This window comes from Neoarius graeffei, chromosome 11, assembly GCF_027579695.1.
Source record: "Neoarius graeffei isolate fNeoGra1 chromosome 11, fNeoGra1.pri, whole genome shotgun sequence".
Classification (NCBI taxonomy): Eukaryota; Metazoa; Chordata; class Actinopteri; order Siluriformes; family Ariidae; genus Neoarius; species Neoarius graeffei.
In genome coordinates, this window is record NC_083579.1 from 53,414,471 (window position 1) to 53,439,834 (window position 25,364).

At 43.6% G+C, this 25,364-nt stretch overlaps 1 protein-coding gene across 3 annotated transcripts in view; it reads right to left on the reverse strand.

Moving 5' to 3' along the window:
- Nucleotides 1–25,364, reverse strand: part of crim1 (cysteine rich transmembrane BMP regulator 1 (chordin-like)) — a 211,305-nt gene that overhangs the window by 178,780 nt on the left and 7,161 nt on the right. For all 3 annotated transcript variants that reach the window (XM_060934200.1, XM_060934199.1, XM_060934198.1), the window contains exon 2: nucleotides 14,104–14,277. In XM_060934200.1, the coding sequence (XP_060790183.1) occupies nucleotides 14,104–14,277 (174 nt within the window). The remainder of the gene's footprint in view (nucleotides 1–14,103; nucleotides 14,278–25,364) is intronic.

Sequence of the window (25,364 nt, forward strand, 5' to 3'; positions counted from 1 at the left end):
GCCCTATTTTAAGTAAACTCCATTTATTTTTCTGTATCAAGGTGTACCCCGGAGTGTTCCTATGCTAAACACTGGCTGTCGTGTAGCACTGTGGCTTCTGACAGTCAGGGTGAATTTCCCAACTAGAACATATGTCAGCTTTTGTACCCCAGGATCATTTTGTAAACATCTGTCAAACGCCCTTCAGATGTTATCCAAATGCCCACAGTGAAGATAAAACGGAGAGTACAAGTGAACGCTACTGCAATAATTCTCTGGCCATTACACTACTCAAACACATAGTGAGTGTTATCAGATGCAGCTTGTCCAGTGACCACTGATCCAATACGGAGTACTGGTATCAGAAGCAATACTTGCCTGAACCATTAGATCAATATCAAATCAAACTTCTTACGATAACTTGTATTGTGAATTTGCTTGAATACGTTGACTGACCCGGGCGGCACGGTGGTGTAGTGGTTAGCGCCGTCGCCTCACAGCAAGAAGGTCCGGGTTCGAGCCCCATGGCCGGCGAGGGCCTTTCTGTGTGGAGTTTGCATGTTCTCCCCGTGTCCGCGTGGGTTTCCTCCGGGTGCTCCGGTTTCTCCCACAGTCCAAAGACATGCAGGTTAGGTTAACTGGTGACTCTAAATTGACCGTAGGTGTGAATGTGAGTGTGAATGGTTGTCTGTGTCTATGTGTCAGCCCTGTGATGACCTGCCGACTTGTCCAGGGTGTACCCCGCCTTTCGCCCGTAGTCAGCTGGGATAGGCTCCAGCTTGCCTGCAACCCTGTAGAACAGGATAAAGCGGCTAGAGATAATGAGATATGTTGACTGACCCTGCACAAATCACACAATCATGTCGGTGATGTTTCGCATAACTTGGGAACAGGAACCTACAAAGGTTACTGGGAGGATCGGATCAGCTTTAGTTACATCAGCCGCTTTGATACTGGTATAGTAGTGAGAATGTAATAAATGCGATAGCTGCACCCCTAGAAGAAATCACACGAGTTGCACGTTGTATGAAATGACGGGCTGTATGTTGTACGTATGACTGGTCCACTGAGCTTCCATTTGGTGATTGGTGGAAGCAACTCACCATACTTGGGTCAGGCCAGGAATACCCTTGTATAAGTAAGCGAGATGGCTGCTACACATATCCTGCATTCATTTGTTGAATTAATTGGGCATTTCCAAAAAGAAAGTCACGCATGCACATTGTGCAAGGAAGCAAGGCGGTTTGTTTCATCGGTAGGACGTAAGAAATATACTCTCAACTTCAAAACAAGATTAGTTGTGAACAAAGAATATGGCTGCTGCATACCGTCAGACATCAAGTATAAACGTGGCCTTAGTCCGTAGCTCACACCCTCATGGTACTCTGAGGTCAATACTTGAATATTGGCAGCTCTCCCAGTGTGGAAGTCTGGACACATTACTATTGATTTGATTGTCTTTGTTCCACATACAAAGGACAGAATGGCTTGGCTCACAAGGACTGCACTTTCGTGCAATGGTACATTGAATGGCCAAAAATAAATAAATTAATTAATTAATAAAAGTGCAGTTCTTCTGAGACTTCCTTAAAGCATCTGAGTTTGATGTAAACTAATCTCAAATCTCAGAATCTCTCAATCCTGGAAATTGATTGAAATTCTGGGCACAAGTATCTTGACAGCAGAAAGGAAAACAACTTTAAAGGTTTCCACAGGCAACAGATTTTTAAACACCAACAGATTATCACCATGCATTACCAGTTCCCTTCTGCCCTTTCAAGTGGCTTTTCCTTGCATGTCATAATACCTATTATAAATATTTTCTAGGGTAATGATATTGAAAAACGGTGCAACTTATGGACCTCTGGTGAGAGCTTTGTAATGAATTAAGTAGACAATTAAATCCTGGTGTAGCACTTGGGCTTTACCCTTGAGGACACTAAAAGAGAATGAGCTTAGAGCAAAAAGGTCACTCAACCTGCTGTAGGAATGTAATTGTAACCCTTACCTTAGATTTAAAAAAAGCGACAAAAATAGAAACAACATCATCAACTGTGAGCTACTGCTCACTTACGTATCCCCCCGCTCTCGCTTATATCAGAATGCAAGCAATCGAAGGAACAGGACCCTTATTATGAATGTTGACTTCAACAAATAATTAACCCTGAAACAAGTAAGTAAAAGAGCAGTGTCTCTCCCCAGGGATTTCAAACAGCATCCTGGTAAACTGTCATTTTGAAATAGCATTTTGCTTCTTGAAATAGCGTCAAAATCCACCCTATATGCTTTGTAAATACATTCAGTCGGTAAACAGGAAGTCGATGTGGGACAGACCTGAAAATGGTACACACGGTAGAGAACCCCAAGCTGAAGTTCGGTACCAAATATCAAGCAGTTGTGATTTGTAGTTGCTGAAAAAAAGTGTTATGAAAATTTTGTAAATCCACGCTATGTTCCGTAAATACATTCAGTCGGTAAACAGGAAGTCGATGTGGGACAGACCTGAAAATGGTACACACGGTAGAGAACCCCAAGTTGAAGTTCGGTACCAAATATCAAGCAGTTGTGATTTGTAGTTGCTGAAAAAAAAAAAAAAGTGTTACGAAAATTTTGTAAATCCACCCTATGTTCCGTAAATACATTCAGTCGGTAAACAGGAAGTCGATGTGCGACAGACCTGAAAATGGTACACATGGTAGAGAACCCCAAGCTGAAGTTCGGTACCAAATATCAAGCACTTGTGATTTGTAGTTGCTGAAAAAAAGTGTTACGAAAATTTTGTAAATCCACGCTATGTTTCGTAAATACATTCAGTCGGTAAACAGGAACTCGATGTGCGACAGACCTGAAAATGGTATACACGGTATAGAAGCCCAAGCTGAAGTTTGGTACCAAGTGGCTATGATTTGTGGCTGTTGAGAAAAAGGGTGATTCGGACAGACAGAGGTAAACCAGTATCAACCCCCCCCCCCCCGAGCGGAGGTATAAAAATACCTACAAATGATGCAGATTTTATTACAATTTTAGTGCTTGGTGCAAAGTGTCAAACTTAATCGCATACTACCATAAAAAAAGCAAGTGAAGTAAGCTGAATTTCCCAAGTGACAAAATTTGAGGGAAGTTCTACGAATAGACTGTAGTTCTTAAGCCAAGACTCCTACTAACTATAGTGAAGGAATCAATGGTAATGTCACTAATGCTCTGCCTCAAAAGAATATCGCAAAATCCTCCTATCATCCTGAGCTTGCAAGCTAAAAAAGATGAAGTATGACCACTGTCGGCGGCACGGTGGTGTAGTGGTTAGCGCTGTCGCCTCACAGCAAGAAGGTCCAGGTTCGAGCCCCGGGGCCGGCGAGGGCCTTTCTGTGCGGAGTTTGCATGTTCTCCCCATGTCCGCGTGGGTTTCCTCCGGGTGCTCCGGTTTCCCCCACAGTCCAAAGACATGCAGGTTAGGTTAACTGGTGACTCTAAATTGACCGTAGGTGTGAATGTGAGTGTGAATGGTTGTCTGTGTCTATGTGTCAGCCCTGTGATGACTTGGCGACTTGTCCAGGGTGTACCCCGCCTTTCGCCCGTAGTCAGCTGGGATAGGCTCCAGCTTGCCTCCGACCCTGTAGAAGGATAAAGCGGCTAGAGATAATGAGATGAGATGACCACTGACAAAAGTATTGTGTACAGATTGATGAGTAAATATTTTGGAGTTTAAAGGAACTGCACTGGCTCTTCATCTTTTCTCCAGTAAGGAAGAGGTGGACCTCACTCATGCTGAATAAATAGATGTCCCCAAACATTCCCATGTGCCAAAGTAAGGGGAGGAGAAAATAACGCACAGCAGGAATGCTAAGGATCTGTTTACAAAGCTTTCAATAGCCACCAAGATTAATTACATTCAGCCCCCTCCCCCCAAAAAAATAATCAATTAATGTACACACCAATAAACAGCAATGTCCATCTACAAACACTAATGGACCTTTAACTGTTTCTTCACGAAACGTTGCCGCCTACACGTCTTTGGGAATGGTTAGCATTTAAAAAAGCCCTTTTTCAAATGTGTTGGTGTGCCCTGCTCTACAGTACAAGAGTGAAATGACTCCCTCTGCACGCCGATGTTCTCCTTGAAAACAGGACATTGTTGAGCCGAACAGAAACATGTTGCTTTTGGCACGAGCACCTGCGCTCTCCCTGCACACAACGGGGCCTGCAATTAGCATGGCCGGCTCCCTAGAACAAATATTCTCCACTGTAATCCTGCCATAGCATCAGAGACACAGCTCTGTGGCAGGAATGCTAGGCATTTCCTTTAATGTGCTTTGGCCTAGCTGGGCCAGAGGAACCAAATTTCACGGCACAGCAGACTCCCAGAGAACAAAACTTCCTGTCTCTCACACTTTCTTTCCCTTTCTTTCAGTGTCTCCTATAAAGTACCCTCACTCTTGTCTCCTATTTCAAATCCAGTCTTTCACCTTTTATCTGCACATTTCATGCACAGTCTGTCATTTAAAATACAGTTTCTCTCTCGCACAACCGGATGTGTGGCTTTACTTGCCGTTTTATGATTTATCAAAATCAAATTTTCCAGACAGCCTTCCACTTTAATATCAAAAGCAAATGCTGTGGTCATAATCACTGCCCTATCAAGTACTGGTTTCTAAAAGTAGTTTCAGTAGTTTACAAAATTACATAAACCAGACGACTGGGTCACTGGAAGACTACTATTTACCTCCAGGGTTTTTTCTAGAAAAATCTAGTACGAGGGCGCTCACCATGGCGAGGGAACAAAGCGACGGGGCGTGGTGCCGGTTGTCCGTCCCCCCCCCGCCATGCGAAGCCTTTGAAAAATTGAGGCTACAATGGGACATTCTGAGGCCATCTGAGAGGGAAATTGTAACAAATTGTCAACATTGAAAAAGAAAGAAGTAATCTTCTTCTGTCCCGGACAGTCTTTGGCTTTCTTCCGCTTCGTGCCGCGGGATGACATCTTTAAATGCCCAAGTGTCAACAAAAACAACTCGCGAACTACTTCTGTCAAAAGCTCCTGCGCCGGTGGGTGAAAGGTCATTCAGTCTCGAGAAATCTCGCTCTACAAGTCAGCTGACCTTGTATGTAACCCATGTCAAATCTCGCGAGAGCAGCCGCGACAAGTAAACAACATGGCGCCTCAGTCTGGAAAACGCCAATTCGGATTGTTTTTGCACCGTCTGGCGGTGTATCTACTATGATTGGAATATTTTTGGAGTAATTCTAGCGTATTTGATGATCAGACACATTGTCACGTGGTGTTGCTGGGATGTTTTCACGGAGAAAAGAGCGTTTTGAGAAAGATTGCATGTTGTGCAGTAGCATATAAGTGCATGGCCTAAGTGTGACTTGGGGTTCAATCGGCATTTCGGTAAGAGGGCGCAGCGCCCCTGTTCCCCGGTTTAGACGAAAGCCTGACCTCCATGTTAATTTCAAATAAAAGACCAGACCCCCTGGAGCAGTTACAGTGGTTCCTCAGCGCTCTTGCTTTTCCCAAAGATTATGTCCTCCAAGGCCAGTTCTCATTGACGTCAAGATGTTTCTGATCACCATGGATCCAAAGACATTTACACTACAGCAACCTTGCTTCATTAAGTGAGAGGATTGTTTTTAACTATTAAAAAAAAAAAAAAAAAAGACACACATCAGTCCAAAGGGGGAAAAAAATTATATTCACTTGTCTTCAATTTCAAATCAAGTACAGAATATTGGAATTTCCATTCTGTGTCCAAAGATTCTCTCACTCTTGTTGTACTTTTTGTTTTATCCTTTCTGATCCATTATGCCTTGGTTAAATGTTAATTTTTTCAAAACTCACTGGAAATACTGGAGATAAAAACAGACAATTTAAACAGAGAATCCTGATCACCTACTTCAAGCAATCATATCATGCTCTGACAGGTCTAACTATGATTTACTACTCTGACATTTTTTCACACCTTGAGAAAAATCTAGTTAGCCGTCAAAGGTCAGCATATTATTTCAGTCCTACTGAGGATTGATTTCCCTTAGTTTCCTAGTAGGAATGGTCCAGAGGAAAATGGTCATTAGCAACCATCAAGGAAAGGTAGGAAGCATGATTATCAGTCTTCTTCTGCTCTTTCAGATGTCTGTTCCTTTTTGGCTTTTATAATTATTAAATACCATCATTACTCCAGAGGTTATACCACCTACCAAAAGTGGCATTCATCACCAACCTTACAGTGGTGCTTGAAAGTTTGTGAACCCTTTAGAATTTTCTATATTTCTACATAAATATGACCTAAAACATCATCAGATTTTCACACAAGTCCTAAAAGTAGATAACGAGAACCCAGCTAAACAAATGAGACAAAAATATTATACTTGGTCATTTATTTATTGAGGAAAATGATCCAATATTACATATCTGTGAGTGGCAAAAGTATGTGAACCTCTAGGATTAGCAGTTAATTTGAAGGTGAAATTAGAGTCAGGTGTTTTCAATCAATGGGATGACAATCAGGTGTGAGTGGGCACCCTGTTTTATTTAAAGAACAGGGATATATCAAAGTCTGATCTTCACAACACATGTTTGTGGAAGTGTATCATGACACGAACAAAGGAGATTTCTGAGGACCTCAGAAAAAGCATTGCTGATGGTCATCAGGCTGGAAAAGGTTACAAAACCATCTCTAAAGAGTTTGGACTCCACCAATCCAGTCAGACAGATTGTGTACAAATGGAGGAAATTCAAGACCATTGTTACCCTCCCCAGGAGTGGTCGACCAACAAAGATCACTCCAAGAGCAAGGTGTGTAATAGTCGGCGAGGTCACAAAGGACCCCAGGGTAACTTCTAAGCAACTGAAGGCCTCTCTCACGTTGGCTAATGTTCATGAGTCCACCATCAGGAGAACACTGAACAACAATTGTGTGCATGGCAGGGTCGCAAAGAGAAAGCCACTGCTCTCCAAAAAGAACATTGCTGCTCGTCTGCACTTTGGTAAAGATCACGTGGACAAGCCAGAAGGCTACTGGAAAAATGTTTTGTGGATGGATGAGACCAAAATAGAACTTTTTGGTCTGAATGAGAAGCCTTATGTTTGGAGAAAGGAAAACACTGCATTCCAGCATAAGAACCTTATTCCATCTGTGAAACATGGTGGTGGTAGTATCATCGTTTGGGCCCGTTTTGCTGCATCTGGGCCAGGATGCCTTGCCATCGCTGATGGAACAATGAATTCTGAATTATACCAGCGAATTCTAAAGGAAAACGTCAGGACATCTGTCCGTGAACTGAATCTGAAGAGAAGGTGGGCCATGCAGCAAGACAACGACCCTAAGCACACAAGTCGTTCTACCAAAGAATGGTTAAAGAAGAATAAAGTTAATGTTTTGGAATGGCCAAGTCAAAGTCCTGACCTTAATCCAATCGAAATGTTGTGGAAGGACCTGAAGCGAGCAGTTCATGTGAGGAAACCCACCAACATCCCAGAGTTGAAGCTGTTCTGTACGGAGGAATGGGCTAAAATTCCTCCAAGCCGGTGTGCAGGACTGATCAACAGTTACCGGAAATGTTTAGTTGCAGTTATTGCTGCACAAGGGGGTCACGCCAGATACTGAAAGCAAAGGTTCACATACTTTTGCCACTCACAAATATGTAATATTGGATCGTTTTCCTCAATAAATAAATGACCAAGTATAATATTTTTGTCTCATTTGTTTAACTGGGTTCTCTTTATCTACTTTTAGGTAAATTCTTTCAGCCAGATTCAGATTTTTGGATGAGACAGGATGGAATGACCTTTAAACCTATATTCCAGCTGATTGTAAGTGCAGTAGTTTAAATGCAGCTCTGCATTGCTCCAGCAACGTAAAGAAAAGTGAATGTGGGAGTAGGAGACAGAGCTTAATCACATTATAGAGAAGGTTCCAATTCTGCGTAACAGAAATGATTGCTTAATGTAGAATCAATAAGCTCTCACCGTGTCTTCAGAATCCCAAACACAAAATTATGGGCTAAGCTGCTGGATCATGGCAGTAATGTTTTTCTTATGTAAATGATAACCACCAAGGACATACCACTACTGCAGCGCAGAAATGTGTCCCAATCCCCAACCATCACCATAGTGAGCTGCACAAGGAGACTAAAGCAGCTCTAAATATAGTAACAGAACAGCCAAAACTAGACGCATTATCAGTAAACAACAGCGCACACACATCCATACAAAACAAGCTAGTACGAGCTAGACAAAGCATTGCAATAAACAAGTGACAATTGTACAACGTTCCAAATCAGTCAAAACAAGATAACAACTGCCTATTAAGATGAAACACTGCAGGGAAAGCTTTAAAAGAACCTGCTATAGCTCTGAAGAAAGTACACCTGCCACAATAAAACAAGGGCCATCAACCACTGCCAAGACTGCTGTGATAAACATATATTTCGGAGTTTAATTGCAAGTGTGCTGCCAATCGAACCTGAACACACAGGCTCATGAGATGAATGCAATGCGAGTCCATCAGGAACTACATTCTTCAACGCACCATTTGCATTCCGATAGCTCTTATCAGCTTTGGGCAAGTAAAGCTGTTTGTTAATCACAGGCGTTCTAAAGAAACTTACAAACATGTAAACAGCGTGGTCTCCCCAAAAAAAGATAAGGGAAGCATTCACTCTCTTCACTACACCCTTTGTAGAAGAAAAAGCGCCATATCAAAATAAGATAAAACTATTTGGTTCCAAAAATTTCCAGGAGAATGTTATGCGGTGGTTGAGCAACAGCAGAAAGGCTAAAATATATACATCTGTGTTGCCATGGATTCCCATGCTACCAAACTATGATTTCTTATACCCTGTCCACACTAGGGATTTTGTACCGATACGATACTACTTTCGTACCGCAACACCTGTCCACACTAGCAACTATACCGGTACTGTAGCGGTATAACTGTATCGGTACGAAACCCACAAATGTATGGGTTTCGTACCGGTACAGTATCGGTACTGTAGCGCTTCGCTGTAGTGTGGACAGATGAAGCAGCTCTGTATCGATACAAATATAATGCGCATGCGCAATGAACCATTCCTACTTCTTCCGGGTTATTCATATAATACAATACGCACGTGCTTTCCAGCTGTAAATAAAACGTCAAAATGGCTCAAAACGACCGTGGAGCTACATGGAGCAAAGACGAAGTTGTTTGTTGGAGCTTTGGGGAGACGAGCGATGCCAGGAACAGTTGAGGGGTACACGTCAAAGTATCAATGTGTACAGACAACTGTCGAGTGATCTCCGTCACTTCATGGGCGAAGATGCGGCCGGTCGCACTGCGGAGCAGTGCCGACAGACTGTACATTGACAACAAAAAGCACACACACGTTGTTTCATCCGCCATATTCTCGGAAGGAAGTTACTCGGTAACCACGGAAACATTTCGCGCACGCGCATTTCAACTACCGTGAAAGAAAACCTCAAACATTTCTCGCTAGTGTGGACAGATGCACTAAACTGTACCGGTATACTCTGTATCGATACAGTTATACCACTATCGTACCGGTATATATATGAACACAGCTTTAATAAGCAATTCATCCGATCAAACTCATCACAGTTAGAGAAGGAAGAAAAACAGAACAGGGACATACAAACTAATCTTATATTCCTATATAAAGTCCAATCCAAAGGAAATCAGTTTGAAGACATGGGTAAGATTTCACTTGAATCAGTGTCGGCCTATACATACGCTCACCGGCCACTTTATCAGGTACACCCAAACACCTGCTGTTTGATGCAGTTCTCTAATCAGCCAATCCCTTGACAGCGGCACAATGCATAAAATCATGCAGATACAAATCAAGAGCTTCAGTTAATGTTCGCTTCAAACATCAGAACGCGAAAAACCGATCTCTGACTTTCACTCTGGCATGGGTGTTGGTGCCAGATGGACTGGTTTGAGTATTTCAGAAACTGCTGATCTCCTGGGGTTCACACACACAACAGCCTCTAGCGTTTACACCCGAGGTCTTTAACTGGCGGACCGCGGTCCGCATCCGGACCTAAACGTCATCCCTTACGGACCCGGACTTATGTTTAACAAATTATGAAATTATTTTTAATTTTGACGGGCGAATCAATTTTAAGTCGCTACGTTACTCCTTTCCTGTCTGACACAGCTATGCTTTGAAACAGCACTGTACTGAGCAAGGATTGGAACATACAAACCAATCGTGTGCGAGTTGTACTACCCACGTGATTCTAGATAGCCAATCAAATCTCTAGCCTGAATTCAGCGCGAGCTGTAACTACAGACCGAGACTGTGCAGACAGACAGACAGACAGACAGACAGGGAAGAGAGAAGGAGAAAGGAGAACAAGCGATTGAAACGAATGACCAACAAAGGCAGACAATTAACGATACAGAGAGAAAATACGTGAGTGGAAGTCACAAAAGGTAGAAAATCCATGGCGCTTTCAAAAAAGACAAAAAAGTAGACACCGAAAACAGAACTTTCAAGGCGGAATGGACCGACGCATACATGTTTGTTCTTCCGACCGCTAGCACGAAACCAGTGTGTCTCATATGTTCCGAAACCGTGGCACTTATTAAAAGCGCCAATGTCAAACGCCACTATGGGACAAAGCACAAAGCATTATCAAATCATACCCTCCCAAGTCTGAACTCCGGTCCCAGAAAATTCGCAGTCTCATTGCCCAATATGATCAATCCATGTTCGGCTCCACATACAGCTGTGAGGCAGCCTTCTCTACAATGAACATAATAAAAACAAAATATCGTTCCAAGCTGACCAATGAGCATCTGCACATGTGCATGAGAATGGCCCTGACACCATTCAGGCCCAGATTTAAAATGCTGGTAGGGCAAACTAAGGGTGTATTCAGACCAGGATAGTTCGATAGTTCACTTGCTTCGGTCCGAACCAAATGTTTTTTTTATTTTTTCATTTTGGTGCAGTTCGCTTTCACACTGTACATTTTAGTAAGCGGGCCAAAATCTGTCAACAAAGCCACGCGCCCTGAGGTCGTTCAGCTATTGGTCAGAGACGACACGCGCACAAAGCGTTAAGTTCAAAAGTAGTCATGGAGGCTTTCCGTGCTGTTATTCTTTTTAATGTCATCAAAGCTATATGCTTTTTCCAGTTTTTACTGTTTTCACAATTGTGCGATTACTATGCTGTTGTACAAGTAATTTATCAACGACGACGACAAAGGGCAAGGCGGGTACGGAGGATAGCGCTGATGAGCGCACATCATGTTGCGACAGTTCTGGCTCTTCACGCAATAGATGAATTTCTTTTTTGCGTCGCTAGTACCGCCACTTTTTGAAAGAATGTCCCTGATTTTAATGTAGGTCTGACGGAGTTTCTTCACTTTTAGCCGACATTGTTCTGGGGAGCGCGTGAACCCCTTCTCCTTCATTTTCTCACTGAATACAGCAAGCACGTCGGCATTTTTGTGTGTTCTCTCCAAAAGCTCAGATATGTGGACATCTGCCCATATATCCACAAGCGTACGCGTTTCTTCCTCGGCCCACGTTTGCCCCCTACTCATTTTTTGTACTCGCCTACCACTGGTGACTGAACGACCCTTGACAACCGAAACAGTGTTTGCACTTTGCGGTGGAGTGTCAAGACTCTGTTTCCCATAATGCTCGACAAACGACAGAAGCTCCCGAGGTACAAAAAAGCAAAACTGTCAGATTAGGTCCGGTCTGCTTTCACACCTCCAAAAGATCCGCACCAGGGTTCCTTTGGTCCGGACCGAGTCCGACCTTGCAGCTCGGTCTCGGTCCGCTTGTTTGGTCCGGACCAGAGTTCGGTGGTTTGTATTCAGCCCAAACCAAAAGGTCCGGACCAAGGGAAATTTGGTTCGTTTGGTCCGGACCAAACAACGTAGGTGTGAATACGCCATAAAGCTCAATTTTCACACTGAAAAGAAAGTGGGGAAGTGGAATATAAGGGGGAAAGATAATCTCCAAGAGAAATAGTTAAGGTGTTTTGAGATTATTTTGCTGAAGAGATTATTGAGATTGTTAAATCAAAATGAAACTCAAGCTGCTGCCATTTTTTCTGAAGCACTTTTTGTTTTATGATGCATAATTTAGTCATTTTTATTTATTTTCTTGCATTTATTTTTAACTGCAGCCATACAATGTAAGCCTGTGTTTCAGTGTTAATAAAAGAAATTGAAATTATTTAAACTTGCATTTTTGTTGATTTTTGTCTGTTCATTCATTCAGATAATTCAAATGATAAAACTATGCTACTTCTGTATCACAATCACACCGCAAATTAAACATTATGATGTCCCGGACCTCTGCTTGAGGAGATTTGCTTCAACTGGACCTCCTCAAATTTTAGTTAAATACCCCTGGTTTACACAGAATGGTGCGGGAAAAAAAAAAAAAAAGAGTAAACGACAGTTCCATGGGTGGAAATGCCTTGTTGATAAGAGAGGTCAGAGGAAAATGGCCAGATTGGTTTGAACTGCCAAGAAGGACATAGTAACTCATAGCAACTCTTCACAACCGTGGTGAGCAGAAAAGCATCTCAGCATACAACAGCAGAAGACCACATTGGGTTTCACTCCTGCCAGCCAAGAACAGGAATCTTTGAACCAAGAACAAGTTCCTATTAAAGGAACAGTCCACCGTACATCCATAATGAAATATGCTCTTATCTGAATTGAGACAAGCTGATCCGTACCTCTCCGAGCTTTGCGCGACCTCCCAGTCAGTCAGACGCAGTCAGACGCGCTGTCACTCCTGTTAGCAATGTAGCTAGGCTCAGCATGGCCAATGGTATTTTTTGGGGCTGTAGTTAGATGCGACCAAACTCTTCCGCATTTTTCCTGTTTACATAGGTTTATATGACCAGTGATATGAAACAAGTTCAGTTACACAAATTGAAACATAGCGATTTTCTATGCTATGGAAAGTCCGCACTATAATGACAGGCGTACTAACACCTTCTGCGCGCTTCGACAGCGCATTGATACGGAGCTCAGATATCAATGCGCTGTCGAAGCGCGCAGAAGGTGTTAGTACGCCTGTCATTATAGTGCGGACTTTCCATAGCATAGAAAATCGCTACGTTTCAATTTGTGTAACTGAACTTGTTTCATGTCACTGGTCATATAAACCTATGTAAACAGGAAAACATGGAAGAGTTTGGTCGCATCTAACTACAGCCCCAAAAAATACCATTGGCCATGCTGAGCCTAGCTACATTGCTAACAGGAGTGACAGCGCGTCTGACTGACTGGGAGGTCGCGCAAAGCTCGGAGAGGTACGGAGCAGCTCGTCTCAATTCAGATAAGAGCATATTTCATTATGGAAGTACAGTGGACTGTTCCTTTAAAGTGTCTGGTGAATGTAATGTTCTCAAGTTCAGTATTGTGAACTATATTTAAACTCATAAATGACTACAAATGTTGTAATCATGCTGGCCCAGTAATCTAGTTGCATAAGAACTCGTATAGGTGCTGCAGCATGAACAAAGGAGCTGATGTATATTCCTGTCTATTGCATTTGTTCAGTGGAACGGAGTCAGAAGCCATGCGGTTTGGATAAATGGCTGTTTACACTGTGCTCACGTATTGCTGGCATGCCACATCTGCTGTTGATCCCAAGTTAGCTTGCGCAAAAAGAGAACATGACATTTCCATCCTCAAGCTAACGCCTTCCAAAATCGTGATTAATTCTCTAACACCGAAAATAGACCATAGGTTAAATCAAGTTTAAATCTCCGTGTAAGTTATACACAGATATTACTGTCTGTCTGAATAATTTCTGAGCATCTCAGAATTAACACGGAAGCCCATTCAATTACCAAGCTAATCACAGATCGTTTAGTTTGGCAGAAGTATGTACTATATTCGTAGGCGAGGAAGTGCTTGTTGTAATGAGACCCACAAAACAATGACTAACATATAATTTAGAAAAGTCTGCCCAAGCCTACTAATTCAGATCCAAATTCAATGTTTATTTGAGCCGAGTAACCTGGGTGTCCAAATGAACACTTCCGTCAATGGAGTTTTACAATGGAAAATTCTAAAAGCAATGTTTAAACATGGCTACACATGGATGAGTTTCCACATGACAGAGTAAAAGACCGTGATTTTACCTTCGATCTTCTTCAGGGCTGTCTGACAAGCTTCCTCACTGGCAAACTCAAATGGGTTGTTGCATGTTCGTACACTGTCACATTCACACCTCCCGTCGATTATGTTACAGCCTGTAACCAGGTTCTCGTTGCATGGCTCGAATCCCAAGAGCTGGTCGTCATCCCAGTTTTCATCTGAGCAAGGATCAAAGGGAAAGAAATATTTATCAAGATAGAACACAACGCATTTACAGGGGTTAAAATCAAAATCATCATCTCCGTTTCTTTGCACAGTTAAAAATGATCAGCACAGTGATCCCTGGACATTAAGCATTAGCTGGTAATAAGATGAGTTAATAGGACGTGCACAGGTACAACGTTTAACTGGATGTGACTGAGTGACAAATACCCCTTTTCCACCAAATCAGTTCCAGGGCTGGTTCGGGGCCAGTGCTGGTGCTGGTTCACAACTCGTTCAACTTGCGAGCCAGCTGAGAACCAGTTTGCTTTTCCATAGCTCGCGGCGCTAAGGGAAGCCACGTCATTACGTCGCTGTATACGTCAGTTACGTCGCTACGTTTGCATAAACCTTGGCGCGAATATCGAAGCAAAAACAACATGGAAGAAGCAGCAGCAGCAACAACAATAATAATAAAGGACTTCGCGTTTGTACAGCTGCTGCTTCTCGTCGCTTAAAAATGGCGATCTTTCACGGTCTTGTTATTGTTGTTGGTCTTAACAACTCCGCCCCCCGCTGACGTAAGCGGTTCTTTCCTCTGGCCCAGCAGAGAGTTGGTGCTAGCCTGGAACCGGTTTTTCTGGCCCCAGAGCCAGTTCTTTGTCAGTGGAAACAGAAAACCCGGTTCCAAACTAAGCACTGGCCCCGAACCAGCCCTGGAACTGCTTTGGTGGAAAAGGGGCAAAACAGTACCTGGAATTAACAAAGAAAGGCATTCTAAAGCTGCATCTTGTTTGGAAGTCTGAATGGTATTGTTTCTGAAATAAGAATGACCTTTAACCTGATGGCAGTGCAATCTCCCAGCCACATTATGAAGTGTTATTTACAGTGCAAATACATATAATTGATATGTTGACGCTGGTGTTCCAGTTTGCTGTGTGCTCACCTTATCACTGTACGTGTGTGTTCAGATGGGGGGAAAAACACACAACTATATATGCACATTGTACAAGTAGCTGTACAAATATGGCGGTGTACTAGTGGGTGTGTTGTGTGCACTTCCTGCAATCTCTGCCGAATGCAGCCCATGGATTCTATAGACACTTCCTTTTTCCATGCAAGACATTGAGTTGTCTCGTGAAATGTTCCCTTTTTAGTAGCTACTATAGAACAATGGAAGGCAGTATAGTATCTTTCTGCTTGACAACTATACAATAAATCGCCTTGTGCATGAGTTTCTCAAACAAAGCCAACATCAATCTTGTATTTGGCCATTGTTCCATCAGATACGATATGCCATGTGCTGGGCTTAAACTCGGGGTTGTATGGTGGTGCTTCACAGCTCTCGGGTCCCTCTGGTTCAGCCCTAGGTTTGGGTAACTTTCTGTGCAGAATTTACAAGTGTACCGACAGCTCCGTGCATGTTCCCAGGATAAGTTCTGGGTCCAACACAACTCTAACCAGGACAAAGCTGTTATAAAAGATGCATGGTATTAAAAATTCTGAAACACCCCAGGCTGTTCCTTTTAAAATACCTAAAGTATTTGGGTGAGGATAAATAAATGGTGGACAACTAAGTCCTTTTTGCATTAGGGACTGAATGTGTGCATGGTTGATTGTTATATGGCTCCAGGGGCATCCCATCCATTCAGCCTTTGGGATCAAACATGCTGGGTGTGATCGCAGCTGCGCAAAACAATGCCGACAGTGTGTGCAGCAGTCTACATAGAACCTGTATTATCCCCCAATACTAACACAGCTTTAGAGTGCTGTATATGCGTCATGATAAATAAATAAATAAAAAAGTGAAAAATATGCAAAGAACAGGCAAAATGAATTTTGGCACCCCAGGTAACATTCTGCATATCTTCCAGAGCATGTTGTGAGGCTGGACTGCCTGGAAACAGTATCCACCTGTCTTCACAACAACCTCGAATAGATGCAGTCAACAGCCGATACTCCAATAACTAAGCCAGGTTCTCCAGACTAGCTGTGGGTCATATAGCAGGGTGAGGAAGTTCAAGCTGGTGCACTTCTGGCCAAACATGTCTGCTTCTAACCTGGCAGAGGGCTTGTAAAATAAACACTCTCCTGGTGGTCTGAGCCACACGCAGAGCTTTGACTTGGCAACACCACTGAAAGACATGTTACAGAGATCTCTCGCATCTCCGATTCTTTCACATGAGCTGCTTTTGACGAACAGTGCCATTTCAAGCCCCAGAGCCCCGGTACGTTCCAGAAGAAGTTGTATATAGCTGCCGAGATTAGATTTCTGTTCCAAGAGACCGGGGAGAGAACATCTTTTAAAAGCATGGTTGTGTTTTGACACTCTTCCTGAGCCAAACAAGTTTAAGGAAGCTTTATTCTGCAGTATTCTGGGGATAGTACAACAATTCCAGCTGTGTGTATAAGGATAAGGTGATAGTTTTATTATCTCTCAACACAAAAACAGGAAAACCCTTAGATTCGGGTTCTCCGAAGAAATATCACACTTCTTCACAAAAATAAATATTCTATTATTCTATAATAGATAGAAATTTCGACTCCGATCAAATCCGGAATGTTTACCATTACTATTACCATGACTTGGAATGTTAAATAATGAGGAATATTGTGACATTTCACATTACTTAATATAGATCAAACATTAAAAAAAAAAAAAAAAAAGGGCAGATGAAGCCGTCTCATAAAATTATGCAAATAGCCCTCATAAACCAAAATGGCAAACACTGTCTTAATTCAACAGTAATATATCCACTGAATTTGAAATATCAGTGTAGTTAAAGCACAAATGGAAGGCTTTTAAAGCATTCCTCAAATTACAGCTCGTCCTGCTGTAGTGGCTCATTTTACTGTTGTGCCCACAGTGCCACCTGGTTAATATCCAAGCTACGTAGAGACCTTCCTAAAGCACAAAGCATTTGCTAATTTGCATCCATGACACCTATTAATTAGTTCACTCTGAAAAGAAGAGCCTTTTTAACAGAGAACCCAGAATAAATAATAAATAATAATAATAATAATAATAATAATAATAATAATAATAAACAACAGGTGTATGTATATAAAGAGAAGAGTAATAGACCTTAATCCAGGGGTGCCCACAATATTTTGATTCGCGAGCTACTTTTAAAATGACCATGTTAATATGATCTACTCGGACTAGGTTGTTACCACTACTAGGCCTACTATGACTACTACTACTAATAATAATAATAATGACGGGGCGGCACGGTGGTGTAGTGGTTAGCGCTGTCGCCTCACAGCAAGAAGGTCCTGGGTTCGAGCCCCGGGGCCGGCGAGGGCCTTTCTGTGCGGAGTTTGCATGTTCTCCCCGTGTCCGCGTGGGTTTCCTCCGGGTGCTCCGGTTTCCCCCACAGTCCAAAGACATGCAGGTTAGGTTAACTGGTGACTCTAAATTGAGCGTAGGTGTGAATGTGAGTGTGAATGGTTGTCTGTGTCTATGTGTCAGCCCTGTGATGACCTGGCGACTTGTCCAGGGTGTACCCCGCCTTTCGCCCGTAGTCAGCTGGGATAGGCTCCAGCTTGCCTGCGACCCTGTAGAAGGATAAAGCGGCTAGAGATAATGAGATGAGAACAATAATGACACTTGTTTTGACTTATAAACATTCATATGCAATTTGTTTAATAATATGCAAACATGCATGCAAAAAGGTGACTGAAATTTACATTCAAATTATGTTAAATGCATAAGCTTTGTACTCCTAAACGTATTTTTGTTCAAATCACTGTTAACTTTTATAAACCGCAAACTACTAATAAGTAAACATGAAACAAGCCCACTGTAAAAAAAAAAAAAAAAAAAATGGGCTATGTTTAGAAAAAAAAGTTAAATGCATCCAGACAGGCATTGTAAACCCCAAAACATTTTTGTTCACATCAATTGACTTTTGTATAGCCTGCTAGACAGAGATTTGACATTTACAACAATTTTATATAAAAACGTTTTTCCTTCTTTTATTTTTTTTTTAATTTTTTTTTTTAACCGTGGAACTTAGCAACAGCACAACATTAATACATAGCATACTGATGTAGGCCCTAAATCAGATCTGAATCCGATGATGATCGGCACTGGAGGGAGTCAGAGAGGGCTGTACAGTCCGGACAGTAGCTGCTGGTAGCGAGCCTCAAGCAGGCCTCGAGATGATCGTCGGGCATACTGGAGCGGTATTTGGACTTAATGATCTTCATATGCGAAAAGGCCGACTCGCACAAATAAGTGGAGCCGAACAATGCGGTTAAGGAGGTGGCACATTGCCGCATGTTTGGGTACTTCGCCTCCGTGAGTAAATTCCAAAACGGCCCATGCGCCCTGGACTTCAACTCGATGTCAGACTGCAGCATCAGCATCTCGTCTTGCACGGCAGACGTGTTCAGCTGAAACAGTGCCGCAACTTTTGAGGCGAGGGAATCCACCTCAGTATCTTCCCCGAATGGGTGGCACATGAATGTAGCTTGTGGCTCGAGCAAAGCAAAGTCTTGAAATCGCTTCTCAAACTCTGACTGGAGAATTTCAATCTGCTCAGTGTAGCGCGCACTGTTAAGTTGCGCAAACGCCCTCCCTTGCATCTCCAGCTCCGAGGCGAGGTTTCCTAAATCACGGCGCTGCATCTTTGAAACCAGCAGTTTCATTTTACTGGTTGTCATGGTAACCTAATGTAACATTTTTTTTGACGCAGCGCTTGGCTGACATTTCGCTTCAGGGAAAAAGCGAATTTGTTTACATGTAAAAATGACCACGACGTTTTTTTTTTTAATTTCATAACAAATATATTAATATTTACATATCAATCATGAGCTCTACCATCCCTGCCTTCGAGATCGACCGGTCGATCGCGATCGACGTAGTGGGCACCCAGGCGTAATCCAATCGAACCTTAACCGCGAGTTGGCCTAGTGGTTAGCGTGTCCGCCTCTCGGTCGGGTCATACCAAAGACCATTATAAAAAAGGTACCTACCGCTGTCTGGCAAGGCACGCTGCAATACAGATGTGAGCAGGGAGTCAAACTCTCGCAGTTACCAGAGGACTAGCCCCCCACTGTAACCCTAGCTATATAATAGGCGAGAGGCCGAGGGCTACGGAAACGGAGATCGGCGCTGCCCTATGCGCCACATGGCGTGGGAAGGACTTTGATTTTGAATAGACAGATTGTGTTTGTGTAAAATAAAGTTTGGCGCTCCTGGCCCAAACTTTAGGACAGTGTGGGATTTTGAGCCATGATGTGCAGCTATTTTTTTTTCCCCCTGGAAGCAGCATCCACCTCTCCTCATTCATGCAGGGAAGGCTTTTTGCCAAAGGCCCACTTCTCTAGCCTGGAAATGATAATCACTAAAACCCCTGCATCGCTCTCCTCTGTCTCCTCCATTGCTCTGTAGTTTAAGAGAGAAATTTCCAAAGAAAGACTGACAGGAAGGCTGCTAAAGGGGAGGAAAGCATTTCCGCTTGTCTTCCCTGACAACAAAAGACAACCTCTGTTCACTGACAAAAGTAATCTGGCCTTCACTGTCCTTTTTTACAGGGGACAAAGAAAAAAGACAAGGGCAGACATCCAGAGTTGAATTAATGTAAAATATAGGAAAAAAGCAAGTTGAACGCGTCACTCTAAGGAGTGTTTGTAGGACCTGGCCCAGAGCAATTCATGTCTGCTGGTATCAGAACAGTCGAGAGGAAAATGAAGAGATAAACTCACAACCTGATGTAGTTTGCATAAAAATATATAAAAAGGTACAACTACAGATAGTATTCACAAATGTCCAAGTCTCCTTTATTTTTTTCATACATTAAATTCAGCAGGAATATACCTAACCCAGGGCGGCACAGTGGCGTAGTGGTTAGCACTGTCGCCTCACAGCAAGAAGGTTCTGGGTTCGAGCCCAGTAGTCGACAACGGCCTTTCTGTGCGGAGTTTGCATGTTCTCCCCGTGTCCGCGTGGGTTTCCTCCGGGTGCTCCGGTTTCCCCTAGCCTGGGCCCGCCCATCCTAAGTGTGACGCAACACGAGGGCCTGTTGCGAGCTTAGTCTGGCGAGGCAAGCTATCTCCAGCTCTTCCAAGCTCCCGAAAAATCGGGAGCCAATCAACTTTGAGCATCTCCAACGGCCCTGGGTAGAGGCGTGTTCAAGGCAGTGACGTAGTAGAACTGCGACCGGAAGCCATAGATTGTTTACAGAATCTATGCCGGAAGCGCTTCATTCACTAGAAACATTACGAACATGGAGCAGCGGCAAGCCTTTGACACAGCGGTAGATGCTGTATTGAAAGCATTCAACGGGAAGTTCTCATTGAAAACGGAGCAAAGAGCAGCCCTGGAGGTATTTATCTTCTTCCTGTTACTCAAGCAGTTTCCGTCACGTCACATACGTCAGAGGAAAGAGTGATGTGATTGGTTTAAGCTTCGTCACAGCCTTTTCTGGCTTCCACCAGTAGCAAACTGAGGCATTTCAGGGAGGCGGGTCAACCACGCCTTTGGGAAACGGTTGGGCTTAATATCTTTGCCAGACCAAATGCTCGCAGAGCTTTGAAGTCGCGTTAGCCAGACTCGGTTTCCCCCACAGTCCAAAGACATGCAGGTTAGGTTAACTAGTGACTCTAAATTGACCGTAGGTGTGAATGTGAGTGTGAATGGTTGTTTGTCTCTATGTATCAGCCTTGCGATGATCTGGTGACTTGTCCAGGGTGTACCCCGCCCCTTGCCCATAGTCAGCTGGGATAGGCTCCAGTTTGCCCGCGACCCTGCACAGGATAAGCGGTTAAGGATAATGGATGGATATACCTAACCTGTGTTTTAATGGGTCATTTAGCATTTGCCAAAATAATGTCCTACAGATCAGTCCGACTGACACTGATTAAGAACAATATGTTGGCCTTTTGTTACAGGAAGACGACTGGGTATGTGAATATAACAGAAACAAGGATAGACACGCAGACACGCCTAGGGCTGGGTAAAAAAAAAAAAAAAAATCGATTTAATCAATTTTGGATCGATTTCATTTAAATTTCGCACTATCGATTCATAGGGCATGAGATTGATTTTTTTTTTTTCCACAACACAATCTCGTGTGTTGTGTGATTTTCCTCCCTCAGCCGTCTCGTGCGTGATGACGCAGCTGCGCAGTCGCACGTCATGACGTTCAAGCACGCACACAAAATGGCTGAGGCCAGAGCCATGGCTGAGGCAGGGAAAACACCGCTCGGCAAGCCGTCTCAAATGAAATCTGACGTGTGGAATCATTTCAAATTTAAAACGACAAAAGACGAAGAGCTTGATAAAACCAAGGTAGTTTGTGACGTACTGGATGGAGATATTTTCATTATTTAAGAGCAGACTGAATTGATTCAGATTGAATCGAATCATGATTAATCAATTTAAAACCCTAAGAATCGAAATCGAATCGATCTAGGAAACTGACTGTGATACCCGGCCCTAGACACGCCTGTGTTGTTGACTCTGAACAGACTGCATGTAATTCCATGTGCCCACTTTCCAGTCGTTCATGTAATAAAGACTGCTGATTATTCTTCTAGCCAGACAGATTGTGATTTTAGTGCATGACATTGCAATGCTGGCATCAGGGACTCGGTGCAAGAGTCTGGATGCAGAATATGCAAACAGGTCCAAGGTTCTGAGGCCAAACTTCACACAGATAATCAGCTTCTGAGTTACAAACCTTGATGCACTCGTATTCAGGAACGTACCAGCCGTGTTTTATACACACACACATACAGTTGCCATGTTAGAAATGCATGCTGTGTGTGATGGACTGGGGTGTCAAGCTACACAAATAAATTTCACCCGACTCCCTATGCCATTGCGTTCCAAGGTGAACTGTCAGTGAGCGCTTGTGAAAGAATGTTTGACAGAATATGTGAGTAAATACCCATGTATCCCAGGCAAGCATGAGTGCCATACATGCTCCACTCTTTCGGGATTAATGTGTGTTGTTTTTAAGGCCCTAAATTATTTGGCATCAGACAGCGGAGTTGACACGCAGCCAGAGGGCTGAAGACTCTGATAGGCTGCAACAGGCCGAGCACACACATTCCTCCGATACACTGCAAAAACAAGGGGAAAAGGAAGTGTTTGTGTATGCTCACTTTTTATGCTCCTTCCTGGCTTAGCACTAGCCCTGCCTATAAATGATCTGGGGAACAAACAAAGGCATATCTAGACAGTTTCTCTTTTTCTGACGTCAGTAGTAATTTTTCAAATATTTGTGGATGCTGTCCGCACAAAGATAAATGTCAAAGGTTTGTGAAATCTGGAGTGTTAACAAGAGATGTTTTAAACTTTTAACCCTTTCAGGTGGTATATCTTCGTCTTCTTCCTCCCATAGCCGGCAAGGGCCACAGGGGCACCACTGATGACATTTTAACAGTCTATCGTTTTTGTCTCATCTCATTATCTCTAGCCGCTTTATCCTTCTACAGGGTCGCAGGCAAGCTGGAGCCTATCCCAGCTGACTACAGGCGAAAGGCGGGGTACACCCTGGACAAGTCGCCAGGTCATCACAGGGCTGACACATAAACACAGACAACCATTCACACCTATGGTCAATTTAGAGTCACCAGTTAACCTAACCTGCATGTCTTTGGACTGTGGGGGAAACCGGAGCACCCAGAGGAAACCCACACGGACACGGGGAGAACATGCAAACTCCGCACAGAAAGGCCCTCGCCGGCCACGGGGCTCGAACCCGGACCTTCTTGCTGTGAGACGAAAGCGCTAACCACTACACCACCGTGCCGCCCCATCGTTGTTGTGTCTAGGGCATTTAAACTTGGCGGAGCCCATCCCTCTCCAAGCTTGATTAATGGACAATTTAGAGTATCCAGTTAGCCTAACTGCATGTCTTTGGACATCTGGAGGAAACCCACGCAGACACGGGGAGAGCATGCAAACTCCACACAGAAAGGCCCCCGTCAGCCACTGGGCTTGAACCCAGAACCTTCTTACTGTGAGGTGACAGTGTTAACCAGTGCGCCACCGTGCCGCCCAGGTTGTATGTACTGGGGTGTAATAGCAACTCAATGATTCAGGTTTTGGGCTACTGATCAGAGGGTCATGACTTTAAGCCCTGGCACTGATAAAATCTATCTTCTAATCTTCTCCTTTTTCTGATTTTTTTTTCATATATATATTTACATACTGATATATTACTCTAGGGCATTCCCCTATCTCAAGCTGTTAATTGAAAATACCAACATTCCAGCAATTTTCCGAGACTTCCTGATTTCCATTCTTTTCAAGGATGACTCAAGTGGCACACTGCTCGCTGACGAGCATCTCTCCTCAGCTTTTTTTTTTTCAACTGATAGAATGAAAAAGAAGTAGTTGTTTCTTAATTCACAAAAACTATGCCCTTGGTGCAGTCTAGGGATTTTGAATTTCATTTTGTTGTTTTCACAGTACATAAAATCCTAAATGGTGACTGAATGCTTTTAAACCATATTCCACATCTTAACCTGCAAGTATTTTCTTATTATACAAAGAAAACTGTACTGTATTTGAATAAAAGCATTACATATTTTTGACACTTGTGCATTGCCTTAATATACGCAAGCATCTTGTCCAATGCTCCACTTGGTGCATTTCATTAGTCCATCCATCCATCCATTATCCGTAACCGCTTATCCTGTACAGGGTCGCAGGCAAGCTGGAGCCTATCCCAGCTGACTATGGGCGAGGGGGGTACACCCTGGACAAGTCGCCAGGTCATCGCAGGACTGACACAGAGACAAACAACCATTCGCACTCACGGTCAATTTAGAGCCACCAATTAGCCTGACCTGCATGTCTTTGGACTGTAGCGGAAACCGGAACACCCAGAGGAAACCCACAAAGACAGCATGCAAACTCCACACAGAAAGGGCCCCCATCAGCCACTGGGCTCGAACCCAGAACCTTCTTGCTGTGAGGCGACAGTGCTAACCACTACACCACCGTGCTGCCGCGCTGCATTAGTGATTAGTGAATTTCTCATCTCATCATCTCTAGCCGCTTTATCCTGTTCTACAGGGTTGCAGGCAAGCTGGAGCCTATCCCAGCTGACTATGGGCGAAAGGCGGGGTACACCCTGGACAAGTCGCCAGGTCATCACAGGGCTGACACACAGACAACCATTCACACTCACACCTACGGTCAATTTAGAGTCACCAGTTAACCTAACCTGCATGTCTTTGGACTGTGGGGGAAACCGGAGCACCCGGAGGAAACCCACACGGACAGAACATGTAAACTCCGCACAGAAAGGCCCCCGCCGGCCACGGGGCTCGAACCCAGACCTTCTTGCTGTGAGGCGACAGTGCTAACCACTACACCACTGTGCCGCCCCGATTAGTGAGTTTCACTAATCTAAATTCTAAAATGTTCAGAGTGCCTCAGACCATGTGCGTGGTCTACAAAGCCCAGTATACTAAACACCAGCCTGTGTACGGTATTTATTTTAGTGTTCTGTGCTGTGCAGTGGACTCTGAGCCTGGGCTTAATGGAATTCCTTGTTACAGTACTACAGAGTAAAAGCAGTGTCCCATGGGAACCTGTGACTCTTCTGTTAACACAGGACCCGAGACGTCGGCTCTCAGAGTGAAGTTCAATAGGCAGATTATCACACTAAGATGGATGTGTTGGGTACACACGAGACATTTGGTGACATTCACTATATGAGACAATATGACTTAGCTTGCAAGGATTTCGATGTGTTTGGCAGTCTATTTTACCACTGGAAAGAAGTAAATAAAAACACACTGATGAAGCATATGCATGGCTTCTAACATCTGAGGTGTCAAGATTTGTTATAGGCAGAAAAACACGATTTGGGCCAAAACCTGATCTTTCATCTTTTTTTGGCCGTTCACCAGAATCCAACCACAGTTCTAGCCAATGGGTTTTCCCAGACTGACACATATAGGCCTGTCATGGAACATGAATCTCGATATGAAAGCATGTCATGCATAGATTAGAAAGCACTTCACTCGAATGACCCTGATCTCAGCTTGTAATAGGGTCAGGGTGGGGTCACCATAGCAACTATTACAGCCAAAACCGCAGCTTTCGCAATCCTTGCTTTGATCTTTTGCATTCCTG